General features: G+C 38.4%; 1 protein-coding gene across 1 annotated transcript in view; it reads left to right on the forward strand.

The window, feature by feature from the left end:
- LOC128742556 (NGFI-A-binding protein homolog) overlaps nucleotides 1–11,352 on the forward strand; it is a 51,293-nt gene extending 39,941 nt beyond the window's left edge. The window contains exons 2-7 of the mRNA XM_053838954.1: nucleotides 5,981–6,082; nucleotides 6,146–6,938; nucleotides 6,996–7,089; nucleotides 10,735–10,829; nucleotides 11,004–11,076; nucleotides 11,131–11,352. Of these exons, the coding sequence (XP_053694929.1) occupies nucleotides 5,981–6,082; nucleotides 6,146–6,938; nucleotides 6,996–7,089; nucleotides 10,735–10,829; nucleotides 11,004–11,076; nucleotides 11,131–11,352 (1,379 nt within the window). The remainder of the gene's footprint in view (nucleotides 1–5,980; nucleotides 6,083–6,145; nucleotides 6,939–6,995; nucleotides 7,090–10,734; nucleotides 10,830–11,003; nucleotides 11,077–11,130) is intronic.
- The last annotated feature ends 322 nt before the right edge of the window (nucleotides 11,353–11,674 follow it).

Here is an 11,674-nt window from a genome sequence, read left to right on the forward strand (position 1 = left end):
GCTGAACAGCTCGAATTATGATTCGTTCGTCCTGAGACGCGTTTTTCAAAATTCCACGAGCTTATCGGCATGCCTCTTAGCAAACTTAAGCCATTTGGATTTATTTGCCTTATTGATAAATGGGAGCTTCCCGGTAACTTTGCCATTCAACACCCGTGCTACGAGACGGCAACGAACAATTTGACCTAAAACTGCTAGCTGAAGGGTTTCCTGAATCTCGCGGACAGTTAACTTCAGGTTCTCCTGGACTTCGTGTATGACCTCGGTGTCCGTTCTCGCATCTGTATTGCTGCTTCCTGCGTCTGCCCGGGCGATCCACCACTAATCCAAACGTTTCTAGTTTCAGGAGAATTTTTCCAATCGTACTGCACTTCATAGCGACAGCTCGTTGCAATTCACTGTTTTGCACATCACGAACGACCAATTTCCGGATGCATAAGAGAATTGCTTTTGGAATCACTGCGTTCTCCATTTTTTTTCTACTGAATCAAAAGCACCAGCTCCGAACCCAGACCGAAAAACGGAACTTTTTGTTGCCGCTGTTTTTAAGGGATAAAAAGTTTTTAGATTTTTAGATATATATTTTTTATTGGACGCTTAGGGTGCCTGTTTCTCAATTGGGGTGGCTATAAAAATCATCACGACTGACATGTTTCTACAACAAACTGTTTCAGTGATATTTGAACACGAAAAATGACTTTTGAAAAATAACTGCTAGGAGGATTGATCAATCGGCACAAAACTTTGGGAAATTGGTTGTGGGGTCGGAATGAACAATTGTGCCGATTTTGGTTGAAATCGCTGATGGTCGATTGTAATTTTTTCGAATTTATAGCATGATTGAGATAGAGTGATCCATACACTGATATGTAAAATAATATGTTACGTGTACACCTCATCATTTTTTAAATTTCTCCCAATTAGTGATATTTTTTGAAATTTCTGTGAAAGGGCACCTGGCCCTGGCGGGTGTTGTGGGTACGAATCCGGTTATAATCATAGATTATAGCTTGGTTCGAACCATGCACCTTCCAGCGTTGGACAAAAAGTAGGAGTCACAACGACAACTTGTTAAGCGTAGCTACCAATAACCCCCCCCCCCTCACCTTTCCGCTCTTTCCACACCATTTCAAAAAACTTTTCATTACTTTCTCCTACCGTCCCTTCATAAATAGTAGAACCACCATTTCAAAAAAAAATATTAATACATGTTTGACCGCATTTCAAGGTCAAGACTAGAAACACGAGGTTTAGTCCCAAATAGTGGTTTAAAATAAAACTAGAAACTTACTGAGTCTTTTTTGATTTTCTATTTTTATGTTCTTTTAATTGTTATTGTTATTTAATGTGGTTTTAACCAATTGGTCATTCACCAATGTTCTTTTAATGTTTCACTTACGAAAAGCTGAAAACTGTATTAAGAAAAACAGTGACAAAAAACTTCAAAATTCGATATGCTGTCGATAAGTTTCTCTCGTAACACACCTCGAATGTTTTGTTTATGTTTTGATATTTCGACATGTTTTGAAGCCTACGCACAGTGGGCAGAATCGACCGAAAAAACGAAACTTTTTGTTGCCGCTGTTTTGAGGTGTAAAAAATGTACTTATGTAAAAAATCACGATAAATTGGCTGGTGATGGTCTCAACCCGCTTAGGAGGTGACAGAGGACCTCATTTGATGAAAAAAAACGCATGTGGCCAAATCTAAATCATTACAGAGTTATTAAACATTTTTAGTTTTGATTGCCTTAAATTTGCTCTAGTACAAAAACTATGCTAGCTAGCTCAGTTCTGTTACTTTCATTCGAAAGCTGACAAACATTTGTACTGAAAATTGCTTGTAAGCCTCATGCTTCATGAAATTTAGTAAAAAAGCTTTGAAATAAATTTTTCTCATGGCGTTTTTATCAAATTTCTCCTAAAAAGATTAAACTGACTGCTTTTATTAACCCATTTGAAGCACCGATATCATTCTACAATTTGTTCTTTGTTGACAAATGCCTATCTATTTTAGTTTTGTTGCAATTTAATATTAAACGTATTGTGTTGAATTAGTATCTGAAAGGTTCACGAATTCATACATCACCACGTGCGATGGATCCGGTATGACGCGTATGTAAAATAGTAAGGAAATAGTCTTCTCTAGTACGCTTCTATAAGCGATTGTATGTAGTATTATAATATACAGGAATCCTCCGAATAAGGCGATGGGTGCAACTGTACGCCCATCTTGATATCTCAGCTGTCCATTAACCAATAAAGTTGATTTTTGGTACATGGCAAATTGCGGCACAGCCCCATGACACCCCAGGTGTAGAGTTTGCAGTTTTGCTTGAGTTTTGCAGGTCAATAATCCTGTTAAGAGCAAAAGTGGAGGCGAACCCTAAATTTATGAAAAACATTGTTGTTGTTTTTGTTGTCTTTCATACGTGTCAAACTCTGTTCGTTGCACGCGGTAGTCTAGGGTGCTATGCGTGATGTATGAATTCGTCCAGTTTCCCGATACTCAACACCCAAAACGATACGATAAAGAGATAGGTATTTCACGTCAAAGAACGAATTGTAGAATGGTACCAGAGCTTCAAATTACGAAATGAAAGCAAACAGTTTTATCACACCTTTTTTGGAAAAATTTTATAATAACTCCAAAATAAACACCTATTTCAAAGCTTTTTGCTTCCAAAAAGTTAATAAATTGCATGAAGTTGGAGGTTTAAAAGTAATTTTCAGTACAAAATTTTCTCAGCTTTCGAATGAAAATACCGCATTGAGCTTGCTGGCATAGTTTTTGAACTGGAGCTAATTTAAGACAAACAAAACCGAAAACTAAAAATGTTTAATAGCTCTATAACGCGTGAGATTTAACCATATATGGTGTTCTGATCACCCCCTGAAATATTTGTACTAAACTACCTAACATCCTGAATACATGTAAAATACCAAAAACTTATTTACGCCGGACGGATAGCTCTTGGCAAACCTTTTAAATAGAAAATAGTTGCAATCGTTGATTAATAATATTGTCAATTGCAAGAAAAATGGTCCAAACAATAAGTGCGTAATCGCTCATAAAAGTGCTATTTTAGCTTAAATCTTTTCGGTCTCTTCGGCGCACTTATTGCTTGGAAGATAACGAAAAAGTGCGTCGAAGATACCGAAACGATTTAATGTAAAATAGCACTTTTATGAGCGATATCGCTCTTTGAATGGTACAATTTTCCTTGCAATTGACAATATTTAGTCAATTTCTGACGCATTTGCATTCAATTTTTTCATATTAAAAAAGGTTCTCGCTTTTGGCATGGCACGGTCTCGATTTTACAACATAGGCGACACGCATTTGTTGCCCAATTCGAAATTCTCTTCATTTCTTGTACCGACGATCAGTTTCCCGTTCAACGTAACTAGCGCTGTCGTGATTGCTACTGAAAAACATTTGAAATCTTCAACTGGATGCGGCCCAGGTGGCTTTCCTTCCATAGTCTTGAAACACTGTCTAAATACTTATGCATTACTCTCAGCTAAGGTTTTCGATATATCGTTGACGATGGGAGTTTTCCCCGAGTGCTGGAAGGATACCTTTGTTTTCCCTGTGCACAAAATAGGGCGCAAAACAACCTTTGCTAATTACCGTGGTATTGGTGCCTTAAGTGCTGTCTCTAAGCTATTTGAACTAATCGTTCTAGAATGTTGATGCAAGATTGCTCACACTGCATCTCTCCTGACCAGCATGGATTTATGCCAAAGTGCTCATCGTTCATCATGCGTGCTATGCTAAGTCAGTAAAAATCGGTGAATACGTATCGTCACCCTTCGTAGTAACTTCCGGTGTTCCCCAAGGCAATCATTTGGGACCATTCTTGTTTCTGCTGGACATGAACGACGTGAACATGATCCTCAAATGTTCGAGATTATCTTATACTGACGATTTGAAAATGTACTGTGCAGTAAAAAGCCCTAACGACGCCCAACTCTTGCAACGGGATCTGGAGACCTTTGACGAATGGTGCCGAATTAACAAAATGACACCAAATGTGTCCAAGTGATCGGTTATCTCCTTCGGTCGCAAACGTAACATGTATTTGCACGATAACGCCCTTCGTGAGACGCATCTAATGTACGAAACAACTATTAAAGACTTGGGGGTCTTGCTTGACTCGAAACTAACGTTCAAGAACCACATTTCTTTCTTTGTATCCAAGGCTTCCGCGCAACTAGGATTTCTGTTCCGCTTTGCTAAAAGCTTCAAGGATGTATATTCCTTAAAATCTCTATATTGCTCGCTGTGGGTCGTCCTATGCTGGAATGCTCCGCCATTGTTTGGTCACCTTTTTGCCAAAATGCAATTCATCGGGCTCGCTCTGCGACACCTACGCTGGCGTGATCCACGTAACCTCCGAGTTACGAAAGCCGAGTTGCAAGCAGATTAACTTAGAACCGCTGAAAGGAAGGCGCAATGTGGCTAAGGCGTGTTTCGTCGGCGATCTCCTTCAAGGAAATAACGATTGTCCTGTCCTGAATTGCTTAATCGCCTAGATGTCAATACTAGAAGACGTAATCCACGTTTCCACGTCTTCCTCGTCAATCGGCACTCAAGAACTAACCTTCGGCACTCAAGAACTAACTATGAGTTACACGAACCAGTGTTTAGTATGTGCCGGGTTTTTAATAACTACTGTGAAGTATTTTGATTTTAATGTGTCTCGTGTAAAAAAGAAGCGTTGTTTTAAAAGATGTCTGTGCTAGGTTAGTTCATATATGCTTTAATTAGATTTTGTCAATAGGATAATACATACTTTATCAGTTGACTATAATGAATAAATGTAAATGGAAATGTTCACATTCTGTCTATCATACTGCCTTTTTATACTTGCAAAATACATAGATACATCAATAAATCAACACAATGTCCAAACCCGAAGTATAGCCATAATTGAATCCCTGTAGCAATCAACACTCTTTGCATCAGCTGCGTAGCCATTCATTTTTCTAATTCAAGTCAATTGCAGTCTTATTACTTATTCCGATTAAATTTAAAATATATGGTTTTATTTATCAAAAAGATTGATCAAAATAGACAAAAAAAATCTAATCCAGTTTATATTGAACGAAAATTAATTCTAATTACTAGAAAGAAGCAATCAAATATCGAGCGCGAATAATTGTAACTATCAGCGTTATTTGACGGTAACGACTGAATCGCGCTTATGCCTGAGGAAATCCGTTTCAATTTTTTTATCTGTCGTATTTTCCTCTTGCTATCCACTTTGAACCACGCGAAGAAACATGCGAGTGAAGCATCAGTGCGTACACCAACCCCTCTCTAGCTAGCAGTATGAGGGTAACGGGAGGTGTGGTTTCAGACCCACAAAGATTTTTTTTCGTTTCAATTGTTCCCACTCCTTTCCACTGTAGGGATGTGTCTGTAGGAAGTGTAGTGTGTTCTGCTACGCGGGTTAAAATTTCTGCAACCAATCCCTTCCCTCCAATTTGTGCTTACGGTTGGTTTATGTTGTTACTTGAGTTTGCTCAAAACGAGGGTAAAGAGGAAAGCGTGCTTAGGAAGAATCTGAGGCAAAGAAGTTTTTTGCAAGAGGGTTGAACTAGATTCTTGTAGAAAATGTTGAGGGATGTAACGGTTACAGCAGCATCCTTTCATTCAAATATAGCCGTTGGTGCGCCAAATCTTGATTTCTTTATTATTCCTATCCAAACTTCTTTGCGCAATAAAGGGCATTCAATATTTTTTCGAGCGGAAAGATGATGAAGAAATTAATGATTTAGAAATGAAAAATAAGAAGCATTCGGAATGACAAAGGCAAAAATTAGGATTTTTTGGAGGGTGATGTTTTGTCTCCCATCGCAAGAAAATATATTGTACGAGTCTTTGAGCCGTTACGACGGAATAAAAAAAATAAATATAACTGGAGTGTTGCCTATCCTAACCTGCTATTTGAATTCTTTCTTTTTATTTGCAGTGGTTGAAACATCCACCCCGTCCAATGAAGCTGAACTTCAGCTTTATCGTGTCCTTCAGAGGGCAAGTTTACTGAACTATTATGACACTTTGCTTGAAATGGGTAAGGGGTCTTTGAAATATTTGAGGAAAAAATATATGCTAATGGCTTTTTATATTTTCTTAGGAGGAGACGATCTACAGCAGCTGTGTGAGGCATGCGAAGAAGAATTTTTGGAAATAATGGCATTAGTGGGAATGGCGTCGAAACCATTGCATGTACGACGCCTGCAAAAGGCACTACAGGAGTGGGTAACCAATCCTACAGCTTTTCAGAGTCCTTTAACCAGTCTGGACACTCCATCCAGGCTAACATACAGTCCTGGTCCTGGGTCGATAGCACGGAGTGTTAGCAGTTATTCTGCATCTGCGATAGCACCTACGTCCAGCTTCATCGCAAATCCTTCATCTAGTACAAACATTCAACCGTCTTCGTTAGGTCACCTAGCGACTAGTCTTAGTAGTAGTATTAGTAGTAACGTGGTTAGCCCTATCGGTTCTACCACAGCAAGTTCATTGCAATTGACACCCTGCCTGACGGAAGACCAAATTGCTAAAATTGTTCAAGCGGCCGAGCGACTCTCTAGGACGATTCCTCGTCATCTTGAACCACGGCAGCAAAACATTAAAAAACGTACAACACGTGACCTGGAGCAGGTGATAGCAATGAGTGAAAACGATCCTCGTCGAATGGAAGAGATTCGAAAGTATTCCGCTATCTACGGCCGCTTCGATTGCAAACGGCGCCCGGAGAAACCACTAACTCTCCACGAAGTTTGCGTGAATGAGGCTGCAGCGCAGATTTGCAAATACGTCCCGGCCCTGCTTACCCGACGAGATGAACTTTTTCCTCTAGCGCGGCAAGTTGTGAAGGAATGCGGCTTCGGGCATTCTGCCAGTATACGACTGACCGGGCTATGGTAAGAGTTTTTTTTTAATATTTGATTCGAGTATCTAATACGATTGGTTTTTTACAGTCATACTCAAACTAGTCGGCACGAGGAGATGGATACGTCACAGCAAATGAAGAGAGCTCGACTGTCCAGTGATACCAGTTCCGATCTCGGAAAGGTAGCTACACCTTACCCAAGACGATGATTTGTGACCAAAACCGATGCGACTTGTTGGAGTGCTTTTGCTTACTGCTAATTATTTTGTTGAGCTTTCGTTTTCACAGTTCCGTTTCTTTGCTAGAGTCGTTTCTGAATTGTTCAGCAAATTGTTACGCCAGGCATTACGCTTTTATTTCTTCCGTTGCAGCTTCCACCCACCACGCAGTATATGTGCTTATGAGCTTCCGGCTTCATTGGTTGTAGCGACGATTAGCGTACGGCTGTGGGATCCCCAGGGGGTCCACGGCGAGACGCAATCTCGTTAGCGCTTCTAACCTGCTTTGCTTTGTTCGCGCTCACTAGGGCTTCCGTTGTTATTGTTATTTGTTGCTTATAGAATTTCTAAATTGAGCATTTAAGTATCCTTTTATTTACTAATTTTTTATTTTGTTATTTATTTTCACTTTTATGATATTGTTTTATTATCCCGTTATTTTGAAGCCAACCTTAGTGCAATGCATGTTAACTAGTAGTATAGTGGAGTAAACAGACCTATTTACGGTTATTATCATATACCTGATGCATTTACAACATAGTAAATATGTTTTGCAATATAGAGTACACGTGTTTAGAGTCTATCCGTCCAGTAATGCTGTTGAGTGGGGTTAATTTTACGAACTAAATTAAAAGCATCCAATTTTTCCGGCACTAAGCGCTAATCGATACGCACATGAAATACCACCAAAACGGTTTTACACTAACCCGAAAGCAACAGTAGCCCAAATATAACTAGCCGCAATGTAATATTACCCCGAAAATATAACTATTTTCGTAAAAGATCGCTAGAAACAAAATGAAATTTTCATGAATGATTCAGAACAAAACGAGGACGCCCACCATTACAGGTGCCGCATTTCCCCAGCAAAAATCACATCTTACTAGGTTTGTTTATTTTCGTAGATCTACTGACCGGGTGCGAGACACGAGGTATGCGGACTCTTCTATTACTCGCCTCTCACTCTTCACTCGCTATCTACTCATTTCTTACCTCCCACTACTCACTTTTGACATTCCACTCACTACGCACTATTCACTAGTCATTACTCACTATTCACGACACATTACTCATTACTCACTACTCACTACTCATCACTCACTATTCGCTACTACCTACTAACTGCTTACTTCTCACTTCTCATTACTCCTTCTCATTACTCACTTCTCACTATTCACTTCTCAGTACTCACTTTTCAATACTCACTTTTCACTAGTCCCTACTCAGTTCGTAGTTCTCAAAACTCGCTTCTAACTACCCGTTTCTCGTTACCTACTAGTCTCTTATTACTGCTCAGCCTCACTAATTATTATTCACTTTGCAATACTCTTTTGTCGCTTTCAGTACTCATCAATTCTTACTACTCGTTACTCATTAATTCTTACTGCCCTCTACTGTTTTACCTGACTCACTGCGAATATGCGTGTTATTGAAATAAAACGTCACCATGCGTTTTATTCGTTTATACCGCATATGAAGCTAATATCGACAACAAACGATTTTTTATTAGTTGTGCTTTTGTTATTGCATTTAACTTGTAAAAAGTTGCATAAATAACAATTCAGTTTCACAATACAATTATTGCGTACTACTAGCACTTGCAATATAACGTTTAAGTACGTTATTTTTAGTGATCAAAATTAACGATATTTTCGATGCAAGCGCGATATTTTTCGAAACCTTTCGAACCAACACGATCCCGCGAACACAACGCATATTCGCAGTGAGTCAGGTAACACTGTAGTTACTACTCAAATTCACGAAAAAAAATCGTTCTCTTTGAACATAAACTATCCGTTTCCTCTACCAATATCGCAACTATTTATACGAAGTCGATAAATTCAGCGATGCTATGGAATTTAAATATATCGGCATCAACTTATCAAAAGGGCCAATCTGCAAAATGTAAACAAACCGTGGGAGGGTTTCTTTCCCTATGCTACTGTTTTACCTGACTCACTGCGAATATGCGTATTATTGAAATAAAACGTAACCATACGTTTTATTCGTTTATAACGCATATGCAGTTAATATCGATAACAAACGATTTTTTATAAGTTGTGCTTTTGTTATTGCATTTAATTTGTAAAAAGTTGCATAAATAACAATTCAGTTTCACAATACAATTATTGCGTACTACTGGCACATGAAATATAACGTTTAAGCACGTTATTTTTAGTGATCAAAATTAACGATATTTTCGACACAAGGGCGATATTTTTCGAAACATTTCGAACCAACACGATCCCGCGAATACAACGCGTATTCGCAGTGAGTCAGGTAACACAGTAGTCCAGCAAAACACAACCCTCACTCGGTTTGTTTACATTTTGCAGTTTGGCCCTTTTGAAAAGTTGGTGCCGATATGTGACATGCCTGAAGTAGAATTAATCCCTACGTTTACATCAATGTTCATCAACGCATGGTTTGCTAGTGTTCGGTTCAAATACTCATTCACGGAGAGTCTCTGGAGCTTCTCGCATAAGAATTGTGTGGAGGATTTTTGCAGAAGATTCGTACAGAATGCCTTGCTTATAGAGTCAGGGTTCTTGCATGCGAATCTATCAGTTTGAATCGCCGTGATACCTACGACTCGGTACAGGAATCGCGTTGACTAAGAAAACAAAATGCTCGGGATTCATTTATATACAATTATATATTGATATTGTACATAATATAGCCATTTCTCCGTTGAATTAAAACATCCAAACAACTCAATACGTTTAGTCTATATTTCAAAAGATACTTACTAATTTGTAAATGCATGAGTAGATATCATTCTGTTTTATGTTTCGGTTTTTGTTTTTTTTTATTAGTAGATATGCGGTATTTTCATCCTTTTACCTTGCTTCTGGCAATTGCAGTCTTTACCTTTATTCTATGTGTTAAATAGTGGTAAATAATTGAAGTTTTCTTTTTTGAAAAAAAGTAATATTGTTACGGTATGAGAATAAATCCTTCATGTCGTGTCTGCGACAGATTCCGTTCCATTTTTTTGACCAGATTAAGAATCGAATCGCCAACTATAGAAGCACGCGAACAGTGCATTTTTATACCATTTACCATCAAAGTTTATCTATAGTTTACACACTTTGAGCATGGCTTCGCAACGCTACGCAAACAAATGGTGGCAAGTTTATGTGAGAAATGACGCATCCATTATGTTAAACTAAGAAGAATAGAAAATCAATACATCATACGATTTCTGTTGATCGGAAATATTTTGTAAAGCCGTTAAGTAAAATTTATTACGGTTCTCAATTTCGGGTACCAGTGAGCAATAAAACTTAAGTTACTGCTAGCTTAGTTTATGTTTCTCAGCAAGTTTTTTTTCACATAACTATCGCTCACCAACCATGCGCAAATGGTTGTCGCTGATTTACTAAATTCTAATACAAATCTAGCTGACAACTTCCATGTGCTAGATATACCGCTTCATGCTTTCCGCTTACGCAAAATAGTATAACCCGTTTTTAGTAGTACCTAGATTGTTTTTTGTTTTTTGCTTAATAGAATTGATTGCTTTCACTCGCATTTTTAGTACAGTGACGCATCCAAACCATCAAGTTCAAGTTCCAAACTAACACTCATCGATATCATTTATCCTAGGAAAATTCAGACGACAACAGAGACCTGTCCAGCACTTCCTTATATCAGCAGATGGGCGACAAGCCATTCGACCTGACCGATTCAAGTAAATTTTCGTGAGTATGTTAGTGGTAAAGTTGGCTCTTTCGGAAAATCAAACGTTTCCGAGGTCTCTTCACAGTAGTAAGCAAAAAAATTATCGCTTCCGGAAGAGCTCGAGCTTGTTGCTGTTGCGTTCTTGACGATTTATACTGTAAATCTAAACTTTTCTTTCTATTCAACCATCATAGGTTTACCAGATCCGAATTTGATGACGCAGATTCTAGATTTAGTTTTAGCAATTCAAGTTCGTCACCAGTTCAAGTGAGTGTTTCAACAACACGTAGTAAATGGTATTTTAGAATCATTTTCTTCCAGGCTGGAAATGGAATCGACCGAGATTTGAACGATCACGAGTTCCCGGACAGTCTAAGACATACCGCAAGATCGTTAATTCCCCACGACAGTTCTCTTGGTGTCCAAGTCATATCCTCATCGGGCGGTCACATTATCGCCGTCGCTAATCCTGCATTGGCGCTCAGCCCAGCCTTAAGTGAAGCCATCACCATTAAGCGAGAGGCAATTTCTCCAGACTTATAACAACTCACCGGGACCACATGCACAAGCTAGTAGTGACGTAATCGTGAAATATTAATTTAGTTTACTATGCTGGCCTTGTTCGCTATTCAGTGGTTCTAATGGCAATATTTGTTTACAAATTTTAGCTTAATTATTGAAATGAATTAATTTATAACAAATTTAAAATTCTAAGCAATTGCTCTGCAACCTACAAAATTATTAGCGAAATACTTTAATATCTGATCTTTTAGATAATTCTTATTATTATAAATTAATGCAGCACAGCTTTAATTAATTGTCATGTATATTTTTGATCAATCTTTTTGTTGTGCCCTGGCTGTTC

This window comes from Sabethes cyaneus, chromosome 3, assembly GCF_943734655.1.
Source record: "Sabethes cyaneus chromosome 3, idSabCyanKW18_F2, whole genome shotgun sequence".
Taxonomy (NCBI): Eukaryota; Metazoa; Arthropoda; class Insecta; order Diptera; family Culicidae; genus Sabethes; species Sabethes cyaneus.